Genomic DNA, 26,192 nt, shown 5'->3' on the forward strand with positions numbered 1-26,192 from the left:
AAATGAAGATGAAAACACAATGGTTCAATCCTTTGGGATGCAGCAAAAGCATTCCTAAGAGGGAAGTTTATAGCAACACAGACCCATTTCAAGAAACAAGAAAAATCTCAAATAAACAACCCAACCTTACACCTAAAGGAGCTAGAAGAACAACAAACAGCCTAAAGCCAGAAGAAGGAAGAAATAATGAAGATTAGAGCAGAAATAAATGATACAGAAACTAAAAAAAAAAAAAAATAGAACAGATTAACGAAACCAGAAGGTGGTTATTTGTAAAAATTAATAGAGTTGATAAACCCCTAGCCAGACTTATTAAAAAGAAAAGAGAAAGGACCCAAATAAATAAAATCATAAATGACAGAGGAGATATAACAGAGGATCCCTGGGTGGCTCAGAGGTTTAGCACCTGCCTTCGGCTCAGAGTGTGATCCTGGGGTCCCAAGATCAAGTCCCACATTGGGCTCCCTGTGTGGGACCTGCTTTTCCCTCTGTCTCTGTCTCTGTCTCTCTCTCTCTCTCTCTCTCTTTCTCCCTCTCTCTCTCTCTCTCTCTCTCTCTGCCTCTCCCTCTCTCTCTCTCTCTCTTTCTCTATCATGAATAAATAAATAAAATCTTTAAAAAAATAACAGCCAACACCACAGAAATATAATTATAATATTATGAGAAACTATATGCCAACCAACTGGACAACCTAGAAGAAATGGATAAATACCTAGAAACATACAAACTATGTTTGTAAACTGAAACCATTAGAAATAGAAGAGTTGAACAGACCTAACCAGCAAAGAAATTGAATCAGTAATCAAAAAGCTCCCAACAAACAAAAGTCGGGACCAGATGGCTTTACAGACAAATTCTACCAAACATTAAAGAAGAGTTAATACCTATTCTTCTCAAACTATTCCAAAAAATAAAAGAGGAAGGAAAGCTTCCAAATTCGTTCTATGAGACCTGATTAACCTGGTACCATCACTAAATAAAGACACCACCAAAAAAGAGAACTATAGGCCAATATTAGTGATGAACATAGATGCAAAAATCCTCAACAAAATCCTAGCAAACCCAATACAACAATATATTTTTAAAAATCATTCACCACAGTCAATTTGAGTTTATTCCTGGGTTGCAAGGCTGGTTCAATATTTGCAAATAAATCAGTGTGATACATCACTTTGAAATAGAAAGGATAGGGGTGCCTGGGTGGCTCAGTAGGTTAAGTGTCTGACTCTTGATTTCAGCTCAGATCATGATCTCAGGGTTGTGGGGTTGAGCCCTGCATCAGGCTCCATACCGGGCTTGGAGCCTGCTTAAGATTCTTTCTGTCCCTCTCCCTCTGCCCCTCCCTACCCACTCTTCCTCTCGTAAAAAAAAAGAAAAAGAGAGAAAGAAGAAAGAAAGAAAAAGAAAGAAAGAAAGAAAGAAAGAAAGAAAGAAAGAAAGAAAGAAAGAAAGAAAGAAAAAGGAAGGAAGGAAGGAAGGAAGGAAGGAAGGAAGGAAGGAAGGAAGGAAGGAAGGAAGGATAAGAACCACATGGTCATTCCATATATGCAGAAAAAGCATTTGACCAAGTATAACATCCATTCATGATAAAAACCCTCAACAAAGTAGATTTAGATGGAATATACCTCAACATCATAAAAGCCATATATGAAAAATCATTGATGATATCATCCTAAATGGGGAAGCACAAAGCTTTTCCTCTACCATCAGGAAAAAAAACAAGGATGTTCACCTACCCCTTTTCTTCAACATAGTACTGGAAGTCCCAGCCACACCAGTCAGACAACCAGAAGAAATAAAGGCATCCAAATCTGCAAGGAAGAAGTCAAACTGTCACTATTTGCAAATGGCATACTATATATAGAAAATCCAAAAGATTCCACCAAAAATCTGCTACAACTGATAAGTGAATTCAGTCAAGTCACAGGTTACAAAATCAGTGTACAGCAATCTGTTGCATTTGTATATACCAATTATGAAGAAGCAGAAAGAGAAATTAAGGAATCAATGTCATTTACAATTGTACCAAATACAATAAGATACCTAGGAAAACCTAAACAAAGATGTAAAAGACCTGTACTTTTTAAACTATAAAATACTGATGAAAGAAATTGCAGAGGACACAAACAAATGGAAAGACGGTCCATGCTCATGGATTAGAAGAAAAAATATTGTTAAAATGTTTGTATTTCCGAAAGTAATCTACACATTTCATGCAATCCCTATCAAAATATCAACAATATTTTTCAGAGTTAGAATCCTAAAATTTGTATGGAACCAGAAAAGACCCCAAATAGCCAAAACAATCTTGAAAAAGAAAACCATAGTGAGAGACATCACAATTCTGGATTTGAAGTTATATTACACAGGTGTATAATCAAAACATTATAATACTGGCAGGAAAAATAGACACATAGATCAGTAGAGCAGAATAGGAAACCCGGAAATGAACCCACAACTCTACAGTCAATTAATTTTTGACAAAGCAGGAAAGAATATCCAGTGGGAAAGACAATCTCTTCAATAAATGTTGTTGGGAAAATTTAACAGCAACATGCCAAAGAATGAAACTGGACCACTTCCTTACAACAGACACAAAAATAAATTCAAAATGGATTAAAGACCTAAATGTGAGACCTGAAACCATAAAAATCCTAGAACACAGGTAGTAACTTATTTTTTTTTCACATTTTTAAAGTAGGCTCCATGCCCAATGTGGGGATTGACCTCACTACCCTGAGATCAAAAGTCACATGCTCTACTATCTGAGCCAGCCAGGTGCCCCAAAGTAGCTTTTTTGACATCAGCCTTAGCAACTTCTTTCTAGGTATGCCTGAGGCAAGGGAAACAAAACCAAAAATAAACATCGGAACTACATCAAAATAAAAAGCTTCTTCACAGCAAAGGAAACAATCAATGAAACTAAGAGGCAACCTACAGAATGGGAGAAGATATTTACAAATGACAGATCTGATAAAGAGTTAGAATCCAAAATATATAAAGAATCTTATACAACTCAACACCTAAAGAACAAATAATCCAATTAAAAATGAGCAGAGGGCATAGACATTTCTCCAAACAAGACATCCAGATGGCCAACAGACATGAAAATATGCTCAAATCACTCATCATCAGGGAAATACAGACCAAAACTACAATGGAATACCACCTCACACCAGTCAGAATGGCTAAAATCAACAACATAGGAAACAACAGGTGTTGGCGAGGATGTAGAGAAGAGCAACCATCTTGCACTGTTGGTGGGAATGCAAACTGGCACAGCCACTCTGGAAAACAGTATGGAGTTTTCACAAAATGTTAAACATAGAACTACCCTGCAATCCAGCAATTATACTATTAGGTATTTGCCCAAAAAATACAAAAATACTAGTTGAAAGGGATACGTGTACCCCAATGTTTATAGCAGCATTATCTACAACTGCCAATTTATGGAAACAGCTGAAGTGTCCATAGACTGATGAATGGATAAAGAGGATGTGGTGTGTGTGTGTGTGTGTGTGTGTGTGTGTGTGTGTGTGTAATGGAATATTACTCAGTCATAAAAATGTGTGAAATCTTCCCATTTGCAACAACATGGATGGAGCTAGAGTGCTATGTTTCATGCAATAAGTCAGTCAGAGAAAGACAAATACCATATGTTTTCACTCATGTGCAATTTAAGAAACAAAACAAATGAGCAGTGCAAAACAAAGAGAAATAAACAGACTCTTAAGTATAGAGAACAAACTGATGGTTATCAGAGGGGAGGTGGGTGGAGGGATAGGCTAAATAGGTGATGAGAATTAAGGAGTAGGCTTGTCAAAATGAGCACACTGGGTTATTTATGGAATTTTGAGTTATTATATTACACACCTGAAACTAATAACTATGTTAGGGAACTGGAATTAAAATACAACTTTTTAAAAATGCAAATAAAGAATGAAAAAATGTAAGATTTAAACCCAAACATTCAGTAATTGTGTTACATGTAGATGGACTAAATGCTTCAGTTAAAAGATAGAGATTTGTCAGATTAGATTATATGGTAAAACCCAACTTTATGCTGCATGAGAGTCTCACCTGAAGTATAAGGATGCAGGTTGAAAATAAAAGGATGTAAAACAATATTCCATGCAAATGGTAAACAAATTGAAGCTGATGTAACTATGTTATAATCAAGATATACTAAAGGCAAGAAATATTAGTAGAAACAATGAAAAACATTTTATGGTAATAAAGCAATTCAACAGGCAGCTATCCCAATCTTTAATTTTTATTTCCGTAATAGCATAGATTCAAAATATACATAGCCCCAAAAAAGAGCAAAACTAAAAGAAAAATAGATAAATCTAAATCATAGTGAAAGATTTTAACACATTCCTGTCAGTAACTGATAGAAGTAGACAAAACCATCAATGAAATTAACAAACTTCACCTAATTGGTAAATATCGAATACTATACCAACAACTGCACAATACATATTCAAGAACAAATTGAATATTTATCAGAACAGACCATATGCCATGCCACAATGCAAGTTTCAACAAATTTCAAGGAATTGAAATCAAATAGTGTGATTGAAATCAGTGTGGTCTCTGACCACATTAGAATTAAGCCAGAAATAACTTTTTAAAAGATAGATAGGAAATCCCCAGTGATTTAGAAATTAAGCATTGTACTTATAAATAACCCATGGATTAAAGGAGAAATGAGAAGATGGAGAATTAGAGAATATTTTCAACTAAATTATGCATGAGTGGTTTAACATTTGAAAATCAAACAGTAAGGGATAGATACCTGGGTGGCTCAGCGGTTGAGTGCCTGCCTTTGGCCCAGGGCACGATCCTGGAGTCCTGGGATCAAGTCCCACATTGGGCTCCCTGTGTGGAGCCTACTTCTTTCTCTGCTTCTCTCTCTGCCTACGTCTCTGCCTATCTCTCTCTCTCTCTCTGTCTCTCATGAATAAATAAATAAAATCTTTTTAAAAATCAAACAGTATATTCCAACACAAAGAGAATAATGGAGAAAAAACATGAACATTTCAATAGATGCAAATAATTTGATGGGCACTGAGGAGGGCACTTGACAGGATGAGCACTGGGTGTTGTACTATATGTTGGCAAATCGAACTTCAATTTTAAAAATTTGATACATTTTAATAACCATTCGTATAAAAATATTATAGGAGTCAAAGGAAACTTCCTCAAATGTTATATAATAAAGGATATCTTCTTAAAACCTAACATCAGACTTAGTGGTAAAGTATTAAAAGTTTCCTCACCCTAGTCCCCCTCAGATTAGGAATAAGATGTCTGAGATGCCCGCCAACACCACTTCCTTTTGGCATTGTACCGGTGCTTATAGCCAGTGGAGCAAGGCATGAAAAAGAAATAAAAGTTATTAGGATTGGAAAAGAAGGAAAGCTGTCATTACCTACAGATCACATGATTATGTAAGTAGAAAACCCAAAGTAATATATAGAGAAGCTATTAGAATTTATAAGTGGGGGCACCTGGGTGGCTCAGTCAGTTAAGCATCTGCCTTGGGCTCAGGTCATGTTCCCAAGTTCCTAAGATCAAGCCCCACACTGGGCTCCTTGCTCAGCAGGGAGACTGCTTCTCCCTCTCCCTCTGCCTGTCACTCTCCCTGCTTGTGCTTTCTCTGTGTCAAATAAATAAAATATTTTTAAAAAAGAATTTATAACTGAATTAATAAGTTTGCTAGATGCAAGATCAATTCACAAAAAATTAATTGTATTTCTATATATTAGCAACATTCAATTAGAAAATATTTTTAATTATATCATTGATGATATTATCTATGAACATCAAAACAAAACAAAATATGTAAAAACTAAAACAAAAAATATGTTAAAACAAAATATGCTATAATGCTGGGACATGGGCTGCAAAGCCTAAAATATTTACTATCTATCCCTTTACAGAAAATGTTTACCAGCCCTGGGTTAGAAAAGTCAATCTTTTAAAGATGTCAGTTTTTGGAACGCCTGGGTGGCTCAGTGGTTGAGTGTCTGCCTTTGGCTCAGGGCATGATCCCAGGGTCCTGGGATCAAGTTCTACATCAGGCATCAGGCTCCCCATAGGAAGCCTACTTCTCCCTCTGCCTATGTCCCTGCGTTTCTCTGTCTCTTGTGAATAAATAAAATCTTTAAACAAAATAAAGATGCCTGTTTTCTATAGTTGCAGTAATTCTATTTAAATTCTCAGCAAGCTGTGCGTGTGCATGGACATAAGATAAGAGATGATTTTCAAATGTACAGGGAAATGCAAAGGTCTGAAAATAACCAATAAAATCTTAATAAACAAAAATTAAGTTTCAGGACTTTTACTCTGTTTTTAAGATTTATTATTGTTCTACAATTTATATGGCAGAAATATAGACAACTAGATTAGTGGTACTATGCCATAATAGAGTTCAGAAATAGACCCACATGATTTATAGCATGCTGCCATGTCCGTGCAGTGGGGAATAGATCATCTTTTCAATAAGTGATGCCTAATACATTGTATATCATCTGTGAAAAAAATAAAAGGACCTTGACCCTACCTCACACCATATGGATTGTATGCCCAAATATGAAAGGTGAAATAGTAAAATTTATAGAAGATATAGTAGGAAATCATTTTGGCAATCTTGGGGATAGGCAAGGGTTTTTTTTTTTTTTTTTTTTTTTAGGCAAGGGTTTTTTAATCACGACATGGAAGGCACTAAACTTAAAGAAAGGTATTGATGGGGATCCCTGGATGGCTCAGCAGTTTAGCGCCTGCCTTTGGCCCAGGGTGTGATCCCAGAGTCCTGGGATCGAGTCCTGCGTCAGGCTCCCTGCATGGATCCTGCTTCTCCCTCTGCCTGTGTCTCTGCCTCTCTCTCTCTCTCTCTCTCTCTCTCATGAATAAATAAAATCTTTAAAAAAAGAAATATATTGACATTAAGAACTTCTAGTCATCAAAAGAAACCTCCAAGAATAAGAAGGCAAGCCACAGAATAGGAGAACATATTTGCAATTCATATAGCTGACAAAAGACTCAAATACAGAACTTATGAAGGACTCCTATAAAGGGAAGATAACTCAATATGAAAATGGAGTTATTTCACAAAAGTAGATGGCCACTAAACATATGAAGAGGTGTTTCATTATTCATTATTTCACCAGGAAAGTACAAGTTAAAGCCACAGTAAAATACTTCTACATACCTCTTAGAGTGGCTAAAATTAACAATTGATCATACCACTAGCAAAGATGTGGAACAAATGGAACTTGTATACACTGCTAGTGGAAATGTAAGTTGGTACAACTACTTTGTAAAACTACTAGACAGTATTTGCTGAAATTGGACATTCACATACCCTGTGACCTATCATTTCTGCTACTAGGTATATACTCAGCAGAAATATATATATATATTCTAAAAGACATGGACAATATGCAAAAAAAGAGTTAACATGACAGGCTTGAAACAACATCCTTAGAAAGGCCTGCTTGCAAGGTTGGCCCTTGGCTGGCATCTGAAGACTTGGATTTGGGGAAGCTTTCCACCATCTTCCTAATGATAAGTATACTTTACTATATCTTAATTGTACAAACAATATAGCTTGTGCTGAACACCTGCTTTCCTTCTGAAAGTCTGGAGTTTGAGTACCTATTAGGAAAAGGGTGCCTATATGAGCAGTCCCTTAATTAAAATGTTGGGTACCAATTCATGAGCTGATAAGCAGCATTTCACACGTGCTGTCACAATTTGATGCTGGAGGAATTAATCATGTTCCACATGATTCCACTAGGAGAGAGGACTCTTAGAAACTTGTGCCTGTTTTGCTCTAGACTTCTCACCATGCACCTTTTTCCTTTGCTGATTTTGCTTCATATCCTTTTGCTATAGTAAATCTTAGCCATAAGTATGATTCGAGTACCCTGAGTCCTTCTTAGCCTATCACTGAGGCTTAGCCAAAACTGAGGTAGTCTTCAGGACACCCAACACAGTGATGACAGTGGTGAGATTTTCTAGAATGACCTTAATCCACTTAAATATGGCAAAAGCATTGCTTGAGAAAAGGAAGGTAGGGGATGACAAGCCTGTGGTACCTAGGTGGCTGTGGATTTATCCATGATACAAAACAGCAGCTGAACTACTTTCAGTTGTGAGAGGTAAAAGTTATCTATGGAATTTGAAAATGGTAGATCCAACTCCAGGAGAGTTGGCTTGGTGGATCATCTGGCTAATTTTGGCCGTGATGCTAAAGTGAGGGGTAGGGGAAGTCCATCTCATGCCTTTGGTTTTTCTTTTCTTCTCCAGGCTGGAGGAGAAAGGGCAAACATCCCCAAAAGTGATCCATGGATGGGACCAAATGTTTAAAAGTTCATGCCCCTTTTGTTCAAGTGGGAGTAAAAAAGGTTAAATCACTTTTCTGAGTTGGAGCAGTTTTATAAATCAAAGGGAAAAAATTCTCTGGCTGCTGCTACATCAGCTTCCCACCCCAACCCCCACATTACAACTGGGATCTCCCTGCAACTCTAATGTTCCATAAGTAACATTACTAGAAGTTTGAACTTTCAATAAGGAGGAAAGGGAGAATTTTTAAAATGGTTTTGTTATTTGTGACTTTTGCATCTGGAGATATGACAAAAATTGATGTAAAATGTTATATTCTTATAATCTAAAGCTAGAGGGACCATTCTGATCAGGGAAAGTTGCAAAACAGAAAAAGAGTCTTAGTGGAACACAACCACCTTACTCTTTGCTGCCAGTGGGCAGATCGAAATTAAAATTCTTTGAGTAATGGAAACAAGAACTAGTCTCCATAACTAATGATTTTACTATCATATTTTACCTGTTGGAGCTTCTAGAAAAATGAATACATGAAGAGACAATCTCCAGATGAAAATAAACTTTTTTGAGTTTAAAAAGTAGTTTTTGGTTGCTAGAAGCTTTTATGAAACCAAATGTCTAACTCGTAGGGGGGCTGATCATTTTTTGTCCTGATGTGCATATTTTTGAGTGGTCAGTTTGGACTGAATGACACAATAAAGAGCTTAGGACAGTCTTGCTTATCACTTAGACTTGGACTTAGACCATGGCTGACTGGCCTTGCAGCATCCCAGCTTTGCAGCTGCCTAAGAAAAGCTGCTGTTTTGCCATCCTAATTTGGCATTCACAGATCCTAATTGCCTGGACCTGACTCTCAACTGAAACCCAGTATGGTTGGCTATAAGACTGTTCCCACCTCAGCACCAAATGTGCCGAACTGAAAGCAAGCACAGGCTAAATGAACTCTAAATGAACAAAATGAACTTTAAGTAAACTCAGACTCAGATCATTGCAGATTTGGGTCACCCTGCCTGTGGGGCTCTAAATTTATGAAACCATCCTGAGTTCTGGCTGGACCATTTAGGACAGTTGCTGATGCCCACAGGAAAAGGTTTGTTCTCTGATTGGACCATCTGAAGTTGATCTACTAATTGGCTCTTTATGTATGATGCAAAAATTGATTGCATTCTTGTGATTTCTGCAAAAGCTACAAATTGGAGGAAGCATGTCACAGCAAATGTGACTCCTTCCCCACTCTTGGTAGCTTGCTCTTGACCCCTTCTTGGTACCGTGCCACTGCTGTTAGTGGTTGTGTTTGGCTTTCCATATTAATTCCATTTTACAAAAATAGACTGATAGCTTCACTCCCCTCACCTTTCTCCTGATCCACAAACCTTAGTAATGCAATTTGCTTATTAAATGCAGCTTTCCCCAGAAAGAAAATGATCTTTTCTAGGCTGCTCACTGGATAAAGGAACAGAACAAAGGGAAGAGAGATATGAAAACTCATTTCTAAAATATTTGAAAATTCAGGATTTCATCCTGACCAATTCCTGGACATGATATGTCTTTCTGGCTAAGCTGTATAAAAATGTTTACCTATGAAAATTCTCTTAAACGTCTTGCATGCAGTTCTTCCAGACAAAAGGTCTGGATGAGAGGAGATGATTGTAAAACTATGGTTGCTAAATGAGACAGCTCCCTTCAGGAGACACTCCTATTGGAACCATATAGGATGAACTGATTTTTTTTTTTTTTGGACTGGACTGGAAGCCCTAGGACAGGATGCCTGCAGTGGAAGACCCTATTGGAGATCCTGTAAACCTAAACTGCCTGATTAATGTATGTTATACCTAACATTTTTGTCCAAGAGTACTGTGTGTGCCCTCTAGAATTGTTCTGTTCTATGAGTACTGACTATCGTGGCATTGCCTCAGCTTTGGAAGGCATTCAGGTCAGTTTCAATTTACTGGCCAGACTTGTGCTGTGCCTGGATTGATTGATCCCTCAAGCCAGATAAAAAAGGTTAATACAGAATCTTAAGGTGGAAGCTACCTGGCTGTTGAAGATACATATTTTTTATAGTAATGGTTCATTCTATCTGGCTAAATCTAGGGCTCCTGAGGGTATAACTGAGGATGATACTATAGATTACTTTGCTGCATCAGGGACCTACTGACAAAGACACCTTGGCTAACTGCATGCAAGTTTGGCCCTTGGATGACATCTGAAGACCTGGACTTGGGGAGGATTCCACCATCCTCTTAGGGATAAGAGTGGTTGGGACACCTGGGTGGCTCAGCGGTTGAGCGTCTGCCTCTGGCTCAGGGAGTAATCCCGGAGTTCCGGGATCGAGTCCTGCATCAAGCTTCCTACATGGAACCTGCTCCTCCTTCTACCTGTGTGTCTGCCTCTCTCTCTCTCTCTCTCTCATAAATCTTTTTTTTTAAAGGATAAGGGTGGTTTAATGTGTGTCTAAACTGTACAGACAGTATGGCTTATGCTGAATACCTGCTTTCCTTTTGAGAATCTGGAGTTTGGGTATGTACTATGCAGAACTAGATCATGCTGGGGTGCCTGGTGGTTCAGTCTGTTAAGCGTCTGCCTTTGGCTCAGGTCATGATCCGAGAGCCCTATGTTAGGCTCCCAGCTCAGCTGTGAGTCTGCTTTTCCCTTTGCCCTCCCCCTGTTAACTCTCTCTCTCTCTCTCTCTCAAATAAATAAAAGCTGTATTTTTAAAAAATAAAATAAAAAATGGTTGGAATGGTAAATTGTATGTAATGTATATTTTACTACAATAAAAAGGAAACAAAATGGAAGGAGCAGTGGATAAGCCTGGTTGTGATATCATTCTAAGGTAAAATGTGTGCTTTCCAGAGTGGACCCTGGAATATGACCAAGGCATTGATAGTTCTCTGGTTCTGTCCCTAAAAGTGAAGCAGCACTAAAAATGTGCATATTTGATAAGTTTCATACTTAGGATAAAGCAGGAGCAAAAATAAAACCCCCAAGAAAAATGTGTTCCATCCAATTAAAAAAAAAAAGCAGTACTAGTTCTGTCAGTACTAATGTGAAACGATATTCAATATATATTTTGGAGGAAAGAGTTTGAGAAGCTCCTTGTGTATAGTGCTACCCTATGTTATACAATATATCGTGTGTTATAAAAGGGAAAAATGTGTGTGAATAAATGAACTATTTCCTCATGGTAAGAGATATTGATGTAATAACTGCCTTTTGAAAGAAAAAGAAATTCAACTACATGTAACACAGATATCAATTATCAGATAGATTCTAATTTCAGAATGCTAAACAATGAAAAAGAAGACATCTTATACTCAGGGAAATAAGGTGGATGTGTGTGTGTGTATACATATATACATACACACATACATAATATTTAGACACATGAACAGATTTTATATAAATTTTCTCTAAAATTATGCCTTTTGTAGCTGTCTGATAGTTCATGCCGTCCCCTTAAGTTTTCAAAAATGTTCCTCTGCCAAAAAAAAAAAAAAATGTTCCTCTGCCAAGTAAATTTTGCTCTATGTATAAGATTCTACAAAATTTCCTATCAGACACAATAATATAAAAATTTTTGATTTGTTTGAATAAGATGTGTTGTTCATTGAATTAAAATGAGTCAGTACTATGCAATTGAAGGAGATCAAGATAAATTCATTTCAGTTTTTCAGTTTAGTATGCCATCTTTAAGTTGATGAGGTTTTGTTCAGCTTTATTGAAGCATAGTTTACATTAGTAAGTATGATAGTAGGGACGCCTGGGTGGCTCAGCAGTTGAGCATCTGCCTTTGTCTCAGGGCATAATCCTGGGGTCTGAGATCAAGTCCTACATCAGGCTCCCTGCAGGGAGCCTGCTTCTCCCTCTGCCTGTGTCTCTGCCTCTCTCTGTGTGTTTCTCATGAATAAATAAATAAATCTTTTAAAAAATAAGTTTGATAGTCAAAGTAGCTTTTGCAGTTTTCATGGGATTTAAGGAAATTCAGCATATGAATATCACTAATAGAATTCTATCTTTTGTAGAACTATTAATTTTCATGTGCATGCTTTTCTCTTATATGTAGACTATGTGACTTCTTTATAAGAGCATAAAATCTTTTAAGAACAGAAATAATTTCATACTCTTTCTCTTAGAGAGCTTACAGTGCTTCATATGGCCTTGTACATAACACGGATACTAACTTTGAGACACAAAACTTTGTTCAATCAGGAAGTGTAAATCTAATCCCCCCCCCAAAAAAAAAAACCAAAGGTTTACTGATTGGATTTGTGCCCTAGAAAGATCTTGAGCATTTCTCAATTCTACCTCAGGATGCAACAGTAGAATGAAACTCAGTGGACGACCCTACAGGCATATGGGAGTCCTTGGAACTTCAAAACTCTATGACATTCGGAAAACTATCTTTACCTTCACTCCACAGGTGGGTGGAATGAACTTTAGCATGCATTGAGATGAATGGAAGTAAAACAGAAACATTACAGAAATAAAACATTTACTGGAGTTAGGACAAGTATTAGAGTTCATGGGGCCTTGCACATATTAAGTTGCTTAGTAAATATTTGTTGAGTTGGATTGAATTGAAGTTGTAGCACGGAACAATGCCAAGTGGTTGTGGCTACCAAGAATAGTCCTGGGTGTTGCAGAAACAGTGACTAGGAATTTTATACATGTTGGGGTACCTTTAAAAGTACTCCTTTTTAAATGTTAAAAATAAGACTGTATTTGTCCTTCATAAAAAAAAATATAGTCTTTTTTTATTTAGCTACTGAATTATGTGTTCTCTTTGTTTTGGGCAAAGGCCCCTTCTATATGCCTGGAAATCATTGATACCCTCTTCTAAACAAAAATGTCAGTTCTGTTTTAGCCATGATTATACACATTGTTAGCTTGATATTTATTAGTTACATTACAATAATAAGCCAAATTATATGTGTGCATAGGAGGAAAGCTTTGTCATCTTACATCTGAAATTGTGCAGCTGAGGTATAGACAAAAGACTAATGGACCATAGATTCTATTTCTGACCTTGCCATTTGCTAGTCATATGACTTTGTTAATCCATTTAATGTCTTGTGGCCTTATTTTCATCTATTAAAAGAAAAGCCCTCACTCATTTGTTATATAATTAAATAAAATTATGTACTTAAAAACACTTTGTAAAGTATATAGTACACTGTAAAAATGTCAAAAAACTACTATATGTACCAAGGGACTATCAGATTATTTGGAAAGAATGAGGCACTAAAGTTGGGGATATTGTTGCCTTTCTGACATGTTATATATCCTTGTGAATATGTGAATACTTTAAAATATTATTGTACAGTTGTAAGAGTAAATTATTCTGAGCTATTATTTTTCCTCTTTTTCTCAGTTTATAGACCAGCAACAGTTCTACCTGGCTCTGGACAACAAGATGATAGTAGAAATGCTTAGAACAGACCTCTCCTACCTCTGTAGCCGCTGGAGGATGACAGGCCAGCCCACCATCACCTTCCCCATCTCACATACCATGCTTGGTAAGGTTGTATGAGGCAAAAAACAAAAGTATTTTTGGAATAAATGATGTGGTTAGTTCCTTCAAAATATTAGAATCATTGGAGAGCTATTCGTTATCATTTATTCTTTCAATAATTACTTATTAGCTCCTATTTTGTGCCAGGGATTTATCTAAGCACTTGGGATACATGAGGTGAATAAGGCAGATGAGTTTTCTACTCTCATGGAGCTTATGTTTTAGAATAAGTATGTAACAAATGAACCAATACACAAGAATATTTCAGATGGTTTGAGGGCTATAATTAAAAAAATGAATTAGAATAACTTGGGGACTAACTGGTTTTTAGGCCAATTTGCAAAAACTCTGTTTATACAATTCATTTTATTTTATTTTTTATTTTTTTTAATTTTTTTATTTATTTATGATAGTCACACAGAGAGAAAGAGAGAGAGGCAGAGACACAGGCAGAGGGAGAAGCAGGCTCCACGCACCAGGAGCCCGATGTGGGATTCGATCCTGGGTCTCCAGGATCGCGCCCTGGGCCAAAGGCAGGCGCCAAACCGCTGCGCCACCCAGGGATCCCATACAATTCATTTTAAAGACAGTAATAATACATTCTGCATCTGTCTTACTCCATTGGAGCATCAAGATTTTATAGATAAGCTCCCAGACTTATCCTTGCAAGGCTTGCCTAACTGAAGCAGTAAAATTTAGCAGGGAGAAGTGGAGAGGCTCTCAGTTTATCTTTTCCTTTTTGACCAGGCTTCCTGACATTGCTTATTTGAAACCAGGTGAAAGGATTTATTATTCTCTCAGTTGCTGGAGGACTAGAGCCAATACTGAAGCACTGCTTCCTTTCTGTGTCTTTGCAATTGCTTCCAAAAGCCTGTTTGTACTGCCAAAGTACGTAGAATTCCTTTTCATTAGAGAAGAATCCTTTGTCATAAATTGTTCAATGTCCAGACAGACAATAAGAATATTGGTCACATCTCTAAAGTGCTTCAAAAGCAAAGGAATTAAGAAAGTAGGGTAGATTTATTCTTTTTGCTTTCTATATTTAGGCCAATTAACATGTACCTGATTAATAAACGCTATGTTCCCAGAATTGTCTTCTGAAAGTATAAAGTCTAATTGGAGAGGCAAAGATGATACACAAAAGTAATAGAGAACAACTGAAGACAATATATAAAGAAGTACCAAACCATGAGATTCGTATTTTATAGTGAAGGCGATCACAATTTTAAAGAAAATTTCTTGACTGAAGTGGGACTTATCAAGGCTTTTGGGGATGGGAAGAATTCATATTGGAGAAGAAGGAAAGGCCCTTTAGGTAAGGGAAAAATACCATGAATGAGACCTAGAGACAGGGATGAGCTTGACTTATGAGTGCACAGTGGAGAGGCCAACCTGCATGGAGTGGCTTTGCATGTTGGAATATAATTATCAACAAAATCAGATAAAGTGGGGTCAGATAATGAAGGCATTGAAAATATGCACAGATATTCAACCAGATTTTCTCAGAAGTCTGAAATTATCAGAAGTTTTTGAACAAGGAGTGGCATGATGAAAGGGGTGTTTACAGAATATTGATTTGATGACAGTATCATTGTAGTAAGAATTTGATATCAAAGAAAATAATCTAAGTTTGAGATGGTGAGAAGATATATTGGATTGATGATAATAACAAAAAAGTGGGAAAGAAGAATAAAGGAGTATTTTAGATAACACCTACAAGTCAGATGTTGGCTAACTAGATATGGGATATGAATCAAGGTAATGCAAAGATTTAGAGACTAGGTAAATAATGCTGCCATTGATAGAAACAGAGAAATTCTACAAGAAGATGCCAGTTGTAAAGGGACATGTTGAATTTGTGGCAACAAAGAGATTTCAAAATTAAAATATCTAATAATTGGGGTGAGATACACAGCCATACCTTAGGAAGAAAATTAAGATCTAGATTTAAATCACAAAGTTTTGATACTTGGTACTTGATCACACAACAAAAACAGCAGTAACATAGCAGTAATAATTGAAATGTTTATTGAACACTTTCTCTGTGCTGGGCACTGAGCTAAGTGCTTTCAATGCATTATTTTGAAATCTCTACAACTCTATTCAGGTAGGTCATATTAATAGCCACATTTTATTCATTTTCCAGAGTCACAAAGCTTGGGATAGAGTCAGGCCTCTAACCAGGTCTGTCTCCAAAGCTTACATTACCAACAGCTGTATGTTTTTGTCAGTGACAATTTTGTGCTGGTTAAATGAGAATGAATATGCCAGTGATCACATCAAAATGTGAATTAGTTAAATTATCATATTAAAGATAAAGATTTCCAGAATACATATAAGAGCAAAATCCAGCTAGATGCTACTTACAAAAGATATCCCTAAGATAAGATTATATGGGAAAATGGAAAATAAAAGAATGTATAAAGATAAATCATGTAAATGCTAACAAAAAGAAAAGCCATGGTGGCAACACTAATATCAAAAATAGTAAATATAATTCAAGGCACAAGTCTTTAAAAGAGACAGGAAGGATATTTTATGTTGGTAAGAGCTACACAGACAAAAAGCGGAATCAGATCTATAAATACAGATAACAAACTGATGATTGCCAGAGGGGAGGGGACAAAAGGGTGAAGAAGAAAGAGAGATAGAGACTTCTAGTTATGGAATGATTAAGTCATGGGAATCAAAGGCACAGCATAAGGGATGCAGTCAATGATATTGCAATAGCAATAGCAATGTAATGGGACAGATGCTAAGTACATTTGAGGTGAATATAGCAAAATGTATAAACTTGCCAAATCACTAAGTTATACACATGACACTAATATAATGTTATGTCAGCTATACTCAAAAAGAGACTTACTGGAGGGTATTATGCTGAGTGAAGTAAGTCAGTCGGAGAAGGACAAACATTATATGTTCTCATTCATTTGGGGAATATAAATAATAGTGAAAGGGAAAATAAGGGAAGGGAGAAGAAATGTGTGGGAAATATCAGAAAGGGAGACAGAACGTAAAGACTGCTAACTCTGGGAAACGAACTAGGGGTGGTAGAAGGGGAGGAGGGCGGGGGGTGGGAGTGAATGGGTGACGGGCACTGGGTATTATTCTGTATGTTAGTAAATTGAACACCAATAAAAAAAAAAAAAGAAAAAAAAAAAAAAAAAAAAGAGACTTACCTTATAAAAAGATGATATAACGGTCCAAAACCTTTATCTACACAATAGTGTCAATGAAATGTATAAAGCAGATATTTAGGAAAACTTAAAGACAAATGATAAAACTATTGTAGAGTCATAATCGGAAACTATAACATATTTCTATTAGAATGGCACAGATCAAGTATAAAAAATAATTAAAGATAAGGAGGATTAACAAGCCCGATTTTTGTATTTATGAGTATATACAAAACTATACCTAAAAAGAATACACAAAGAATTGTTATTTTTTAAAAAGTAGAAATCATATAGGTGATATTGCCAGGCATATGACATATGACACAAGAATAATTTTAAAAATCTGACCATGAAAGAATTAAAGTTTTTTTTATAAATAATTCTTAAAGAGGACAAAAATTTGAAATTAGATAGTGTTCTAAAATAAGAAATAATACTACTACTTATCAAAACTTAAGATATTAGACCATAGTGATATTTGGAAATATTTATATCTGTAAACACTTTGGGGGAAAAAAAGGAGTTCCAATTTCCAGAAAAAATGGAGTGCACTCACTTCTCCCTATTTCTCCTGTTAAGTACAGTTAAAACCCTGGACACTATCTGTAAAACAAACATAAAAAAACTCTGAAAGTCAGAAAATAGAAGGGAGAATGACTAGGGACTTTGCATCTGAGAAATGACACAGCAGTGAGTATACTGGGTTTTCCTTCGCCCCATGTTTCAGAACCAGATGCTGGAGAAGTTTTTATCCCAGAAATACAAATGTTGCAGTAAAAAGACCCAAGAAAACCCTTTTTCCTCTGGCCAACATAACAGCAGAGGGGCAACCTAGCCAGACAGAAAACTTTCAGACAATAACTGCCTTACTCTAGCCAAACATCATGGAAAAAACTGCAGCCCCACTCCCACTTCTATAATCAAAGTCTATGTGGGGACGCTAGACAGAACCCTTCATATACCTGTGAAGAAGCACCCTTCTTCTTTCTTAGGGGTAGTGTCTAGAAGTGCTAGTGAGGAGCTTAGACTTTCATCCTTGCACAACAATAGAGGAACTTTCTTCTATACCCACTAGCAGTAATAAGGCAGTGCTCCCTTCCCTGCTGCACAGTATCAGAAGAGAACTGCTATATCAGAAGATTCAGTAAGACCCAAAGTTTCATAAGATAATACCCTGCATTTCCAGAATACAATATAAGTCACTTATACCAATGTCCAAGAAAATCTTAACTTCAATGAGAAAAATTGGTCAGCAGACACCAATACCAAGATAACAAAGCTATTGGAATTGTGACAAAGATTTTAAGGTAGTCATCATAAAAATACCTTAACAAGAAATTATTACTGCACTGCACTTGAGAGTAGGAAGTCTCAGCAAAGAAATAGAAATCCTCAACAAAGAATTTGAAAATATAGAGAACCAAATGGAAGATTTAGAACTGAAAACTACAATAACTAAAATGAAAAACTCAGTAGATAAGCTCAATAGCAGAATAGAGATGATAGAGTGACTTGAAGATATAATTATAGAAAACCAGGGGGAATTAGGATGTACAGAAGAACTTCACAATCAATAAATGCAGAAATGTAAAGAAATGCAATTAAAGTTTGTTTTTGTCTTTTGTTTAGATACCAATCTTTCAAATTCTTACATTTTAGTAATAAAGCTCCCTTTTTATGGATATTAGCAGTTTATTGACCTAGTATTTTAAAAGGTTTGTTTGGGCAGGTACAATTACATAATGCAGTGTTTGAAATGGGAATTGTTTCCTTATTTTCTTTTTTTTAACTGTATAATGTCCCTCCAGCTATGGTAGCATACCTTGTGCCACTAAATTTTCAAAGTGTACCACTTTTTTCAACTGTGCTTCAAATAAATAGAAAAAATAGTTATAAAAATAATAAAATTATAAAAGAATACCAAATTTAATTTTGTAAATCTAGATAAAATTAACAAATTTTCTTGGGGGAGGGGGCAAGATGGCGGAAGAGGAGGGTCCCCAAGTCACCTGTCCCCACCAAATTGCCTAGATAACTTTCAAATCATCCTGAAAACCTACGGTCTGAGATTTAAAGAGAGAACAGCTGGAATGCAACAGGGAGAAGACTTTCCGCTTCTATCAAGGTAGGAAGAAGGAAAAAAAAAATAATAAAGAAATAAAAAAGCATCCAAGGGGGAGGAGCCGCAGCGAGGAGCCGGGCTAAGGCTGCAAGGCGCGTGCCCCCAGGACAGGAAAGCCCCTTCCAGGAGAAGCAGGAGTTTCACCAATCCTCCCGGACAGAAAGGCACTCTCAGGGGGTTGGAGCAGAATCCCAGGAGCAGGAGGGATAGGGGGATGCCCTCAGGCTCCCAGGGACACTAAAGAGGACCCGCACCCCGGAGGAGACCGTGCCACACACCATGCTGAGCTCCCTAAAGGGCTGCAGCGCGTGCCAGGCAGGGCCCCAGAGCAGCTCCTGCAGCGGCTCTGGCGGTGGCTCCACGCAGAGTGGGCTGCGCGCCCCCGTAGCATGATTCCAGTGGAGCAGGCCCCGGAGCCCAGGGCACTAGGGGACACAGCCCAAGATCCAGCGCTCCTTCCGGGACACGCAGAGGCCTGGAGGACACAGCACAGCAAGGACCGCTGGGCGGCCCCAAGCTGTGCAGATCTGCGGCCCCGCCCCCGGAGCATCCAGGCTCCTGCAGACTGGGAGCTGTGGTAGTTACTGTGGGAGCTGAATCAAAAGCTGGAGGGCCGCTACTGTTGTTGTTCCTCCTGGGGCCTCACAGGATAAACAACCCTCACTGAGCCTCACAGTGGCCTCACAGGATAAACAACTCCCACTGAGCCATGAACCAGGCAGGGAGCTGAGCAGCTCCCCCAGGTGCACAAACCAGAGAATCAGAACAGCAGCTCCCCGCCCCCCCCCCAGAAGACCAGCTGGAAGGACAGGGGAAAAGCAAGTTATTGACCAAGCAGCACTGGAAAGTTCCAGGGGAATTCGAGGGATCTACAGTATCAGAGGATACTCCCCCTTGTTTTTTGTTTTCTGTTTGCTTCCTCCCTCCCACTTTTCTCTTTTTTCTTCTTCTTTCTTTTTTTTTCCTTTTCTTTTTTCTCTTCTCTCTTTTTCTCCTTTTTCCAGTACAACTTGTTTTTGGCCACTCTGCACTGAACAAAATGACTCACTCTGCACTAAGCAAAATGAAAATCTCACCTCAAAAGGAAGAATCAGAAAAAGTCCTCTCTCCCAGAGAGTTACAAAATTTGGATTACAATTCAATGTCAGAAAGCCAATTCAGAAGCACAGTTATAAAGCTACTGGTGGCTCTAGAAAAAAGCATAAAGGATTCAAGAGACTTCATGGCCGCAGAATTTAGATCTAATCAGGCAGAAATTAAAAATCAATTAAATGAGATGCAATCCAAACTAGAGGTCCTAACAACAAGGGTTAACGAGGTAGAAGAACAAGTGAGAAACATAGAATTTTAGTATATGTGCTGCCGAAGCGAGCACAAAGTGAGAAACATAGAAGACAAGTTGATGGCAAGGAGGGAAACTGAGGAAAAAAGAGAAAAACAATTAAAAGATCATGAGAATAGGTTAAGGGAAATAAATGACAGCCTCAGAGGAAAAATCTACGTTTAACTGGGGTTCCAGAGGGCGCCGAAAGGGACGGAGGTCCAGAATATGTATTTGAAAAAATCATAGCTGAGAACTTTCCTAACATGGGAAGGGAAACAGACATTCAGATCCAGGAAATAGAGAGATTCCCCCCCCCAAAAAAAATCAATAAAAACCGCTCAACACCTCCACGTTTAATAGTGAAACTTGCAAATTCCAAAGATAAGGAGAAGATCCTTAAAGCAGCAAGAGACAAGAAATCTCTAACTTTTATGGGGAGAAATATTAGATTAAAGGCAGACCTCTCCACAGAGACCGGGCAGGCCAGAAAGGACTGGGAGGTTATATTCAGGGTCCTAAATGAGAAGAACCTGCAGCCAAGAATACTTTTTCCAGCAAGGCTCCCATTCAGAATAGAAGGAGAGATAAAGAGCTTCCAAGATAGGCAGAAACTGAAAGAATATGTGACCACCAAGCCGGCTCTGCAAGAAATACTAAGGGGGATTCTCTAATGGAAAGAGGAAGTCCAAGGGAACAATCCACAAAAACAGGGACTGAATAGGTATCATGATGACACTAAATTCATATCTTTCAATAGTCATTCTGAACGTGAATGGGCTTAATGACCCCATCAAAAGGCACAGGGTTTCCGACTGGATAAAAAAGCAAGGCCCATCTATTTGCTGTCTATAAGAGACTCATTTTAGACATAAGGACACCTCCAGCCTGAAAATAAAAGGTTGTAGAACGATGTACCATTCAAATGGTCCTCGAAAGAAAGCAGGGGTAGCCATCCGTATATCAGATAAACTAAAGTTTATCCCGAAGACTGTAGTAAGAGATGAAGAGGGACACTATATCATACTTAAAGGATCTATCCAACAAGAGGACCTAACAATCATCAATATTTATGCCCCGAATGTGGGAGCTGCCAAGTATATCAGTCAATTAATAACCAAAGTTAAGACATACTTAGATAATAATACACTTATACTTGGTGACTTGAATGTAGCGCTTTCTACAATCGACAGGTCTTGTAAGCACAACATCTCCAAAGAAACAAGAGCTTTATATGATACACTGGACCAGATGGATTTCACAGATATCTACAGAACTTTACATCCAAACGCAACTGAATACACATTCTTCTCAAGTGCACATGGAACTTTCTCCAGAATAGACCACATACTGGGTCACAAATCAGGTCTGAACCGATACCAAAAGATTGAGATCATCCCCTGCATATTTTCAGACCAAAATGCTTTGAAACTAGAACTCAATCACAAGAAGGAGTTTGGAAGGATTTCAAACACGTGGAGGTTAAGGACCATCCTGCTAAAAGATAAAAGGGTCAACCAGGAAATTAGAGAAGAATTAAAAAGATTCATGGAAACTAATGAGAATGAGGATACAACCGTTCAAAATCTTTGGGATACAGCAAAAGCATTCCTGAGGGAGAAATACATCGCAATACAAGCATCCATCCAAAAACTGGAAAGAACTCAAATACAAAAGCTAACCTTGCACCTAAAGGAGCTGGCGAAAAACAGCAAATAGATCCTACACCCAGCAGAAGAAGAGTGTTAATAAAGATTCGAGCAGAACTCAACGAAATAGAGACCAGAAGAACTGTGGAACAGATTAACAAAACCAAGAGTTGGTTCTTTAAAAGAATTAATAAGATAGATAACCCATTAGCCAGCCTTATTAAAAAGAAGAGAGAAAAGACTCAAATTCATAAAATCATGAATGAGAAAGGAGAGATCGCCACCAACACCAAGGAAATACAAACGACTTTAAAAACATATTATGAGCAGATATACGCCAATAAATTAGGCAATCTAGAAGAAATGGACGCATTCCTGGAAAACCACAAACTACCAAAACTGGAACAGGAAGAAATAGAAAGCCTGAACAGGCCAATAACCAGGGAGGAAATTGAAGCACTCATCAAAAACCTCCCAAGACACAAAAGTCCAGGGACAGATGGCTTCCCAGGGGAATTCTATCAAACATTTAAAGAAGAAACCATACCTATTCTACTAAAGCTGTTCCGAAAGATAGAGATGGAATACTTCCAAACTTGTTCTATGAGGCCAGCATCACCTTAATTCCAAAACCAGACAAAGACCCCACCAAAAAGGAGAATTATACACCAATATCCCTGATGAACATGGATGCAAAAATTATCAACAAGATACTAGCCAATAGGATGCAACAATACATTAGGAAGATTATTCACCATGACCAAGTGGGATTTATCCCTGGGATGCAAGGCTGGTTCACTCATAAAGCAATCAACATGATTGATCATATCAGCAAGAGAAAAAACAAGAACCATATGATCCTCTCAATAGATGCAGAAAAAGCATTGACAAAATAAGGCATCCATTCCTGATCAAAACTCTTCAGAGTGTAGGGATAGAGGGAACATTCCTCAGCATCTCAAAAGCCATCTACGAAAAGCCCACAGCCGATATCATTCTCAATGGGGAAACACTGGGAGCCTTTCCCCTAAGATCAGGAACAAGACAGGGATGTCCACTCTCACCACTGCTATTCAACATAGTACTAGAAGTCCTAGCCTCGGCAATCAACCAACAAAAAGAAATAAAAGGCATTCAAATTGGCAAAGAAGAAGTCAAACTCTCGCTCTTCGCAGATGACATGATACTGTACACAGAAAACCCAAAAGACTCCACCCCAAGATTGCTAGAACTCATAAAGCAATTTGGCAGTGTGGCAGGATACAAAATCAACGCCCAGAAGTCAGTGGCATTTCTATACACTAACAGTGAGACAGAAGAAAGAGAAATTGAGAGTCAATCCCATTTACAATTGCACTAAAAAGCATAAGATACCTAGGAATAAAGCTAACCAAAGAGGTAAAGGATCTATACCCTAAAAACTACAGAACACTTCTGAAAGAGATTGAGGAAGATGCAAAGAGATGGAAAAATATTTCATGCTCATGGCTTGGAAGAATTAATATTGTGAAAATGTCAATGCTACCCAGGGCAATTTACACATTTAATGCAATCCCTATCAAAATACCATGGACTTTCTTCAGAGAGTTGGAACAAATCATCTTAAGATTTGTGTGGAATCAGAAAAGACCTTGAATAGCCAGGGGAATATTAAAAAAGAAACCATAGCTGGGGGCATCACAATTCCGGATTTCAGGTTGTACTACGAAGCTATGGTCATCAAGACAGTGTGGTAGTGGCACAAAAACAGACACATAGATCAATGGAACAGAATAGAGAATCCAGGAGTGGGCCCTCAACTCTATGGTCAACTAATATTCGACAAAGCAGGAAAGACTATCCTCTGGAAAAAAGACAGTCTCTTCAATAAGTGGTGCTGGGAAAATTGGACAGCCACATGCAGAAGAATGAAACTGGACCATTCTCTTACACCATACACAGAGATAAACTCAAAATGGAGGAAAGATCTAAATGTGAGACAAGTTTCCATCAAAATCCTAGAGGAGAACACAGGCAACACCCTTTTTGAACTTGGCCACAGTAACTTCTTGCAAGATACATCCATGAAGGCAAGAGAAGCAAAAGCAAATACGAATTGTTGGAACTCTATCAAGGTAAAAGGCTTCTGCACAGCAAAAGAAACAGTCCACAAAACTAAAAGACAACCTACAGAATGGGAGAAGATATTTGCAAATGACGTACCACATAAAGGGCTAGTTTCCAAGATCTATAAAGAACTTCTTAAACTCAACACCAAAGAAACAAACAATCCAATCATGAAATGGGCAAAAGACATGAAGAGAAATCTCACAGAGGAAGACATAGACATGGCCAACATGCACATGAGAAAATGCTCTGCATCACTTGCCATCAGGGAAATACAAATCAAAACCACAATGAGATACCACCTCACACCAGTGAGAATGGGGAACATTAACAAGGCAGGAAAGCACAAATGTTGGAGAGGATGTGGAGAAAAGGGAACCCTCTTACACTGTTGGTGGGAATGTGAACTGGTGCAGCCACTCTGGAAAACTGTGTGGAGGTTCCTCAAAGAGTTAAAAATAGACCTACCCTACAACTCAGCAATTGCACTGTTGGGGATTTACCCCAAAGATTCAGATGCAATGAAATGCCGGGACACCTGCACCCCGATGTTTATAGCAGCAATGTCCACAATAGCCAAACTGTGGAAGGAGCCTTGGTGTCCATCGAAAGATGAATGGATAAAGAAGATGTGGTTTATGTATACAATGGAATATTACTCAGCCATTAGAAACGACAAATACCCACCATTTGCTTCAACGTGGATGGAACTGGAAGGTATTATGCTGAGTGAAGTAAGTCAATCGGGGAAGGACAAACATTGTATGTTCTCATTCATTTGGGGAATATAAATAATAGTGAAAGGGAATATAAGGGAAGGGAGAAGAAATGTGTGGGAGATATCAGAAAGGGAGACAGAACATAAAGACTCCTAACTCTGGGAAACGAACTAGGGGTGATGGAAGGGGAGGAGGGCGGGGGGTGGGGGTGAATGGGTGACGGGCACTGAGGGAGGCACTTGACGGGATGAGCACTGGGTGTTATTCTGTATGTTGGTAAATTGAACAGCAATAAAAAATAAATTTAGTTTTTTTAATTTTTATTTATTTATGATAGTCACAGAGAGAGAGAGAGAGAGGCAGAGACACAGGCAGAGGGAGAAGAGGCTCCATGCACCGGGAGCCCGATGTGGGATTCGATCCCGGGTCTCCAGGATCGCGCCCTGGGCCAAAGGCAGGCGCCAAACCGCTGCGCCACCCAGGGATCCCCTAAATTTATTATTAAAAAAAAAGAAGTCCACAAAATTAAAAGACAACCTACAGAATGGGAGAAGATATTTGCAAATGACCTATCAGATTAAGGGGTAGTATCCAAGATCTATAAAGAACTTATTAAACTCAACAGCAAAGAAATAAACAACCCAATCATGAAATGGGCAAAAGACATGAACAGAAATTTCACCACACAAGGTATAGACATGGCCATCAAGCACATGAGAAAATGCTCTGCATCACTGGCCATCAGGGAAATACAAATCAAAACCACATTGAGATACCACCTCACACCAGTGAGAATGGGGAAAATTAACACGGCAGAAAACAACAAATGTTGGAGAGGATGTGGAGAAAGGGGAACCCTCTTGCACCGTTGGTGGGAATGTGAACTGGTGCAGCCACTCTGGAAAACTGTTGGAGGTTCCTCAAAGAGTTAAAAATAGACCTGCCCTACGACCCAGCAATTGCACTGCTGGGGATTTACCCCAAAGATACAGATGCAATGAAACGCCGGGACACCTGCACCCCGATGTTTATAGCAGCAATGTCCACAATAGCCAAACTGTGGAAGGAGCCTCGGTGTCCATCGAAAGATGACTGGCTAAAGAAGCTGTGGTCTATGTATACAATGGAATATTACTCAGCCATTAGAAATGATAAATACGGGGATCCCTGGGTGGCGCAGCGGTTTAGCGCCTGCCTTTGGCCCAGGGCGCGATCCTGGAGACCCGGGATCG

The 26,192-nt window shown here is 38.2% G+C and overlaps 1 protein-coding gene across 10 annotated transcripts in view; it reads left to right on the forward strand.

Annotated features, from left to right (window-relative positions):
• The window catches only part of PHKA1 (phosphorylase kinase regulatory subunit alpha 1), a 179,971-nt gene that overhangs the window by 103,396 nt on the left and 50,383 nt on the right, over positions 1-26,192 (forward strand). For all 10 annotated transcript variants that reach the window (XR_013374805.1, XR_013374806.1, XR_013374803.1 and 7 more), the window contains 2 exons: positions 12,663-12,772; positions 13,724-13,868. Coding sequence is in view for 7 of the 10 variants with exons in the window: in XM_077888633.1 (XP_077744759.1) it covers positions 12,663-12,772; positions 13,724-13,868 (255 nt within the window). In the remaining 3 variants the exon portion in view is untranslated. The remainder of the gene's footprint in view (positions 1-12,662; positions 12,773-13,723; positions 13,869-26,192) is intronic.

This window comes from Canis aureus, chromosome X (assembly GCF_053574225.1).
Source record: "Canis aureus isolate CA01 chromosome X, VMU_Caureus_v.1.0, whole genome shotgun sequence".
In the NCBI taxonomy this organism is placed as follows: domain Eukaryota; kingdom Metazoa; phylum Chordata; class Mammalia; order Carnivora; family Canidae; genus Canis; species Canis aureus.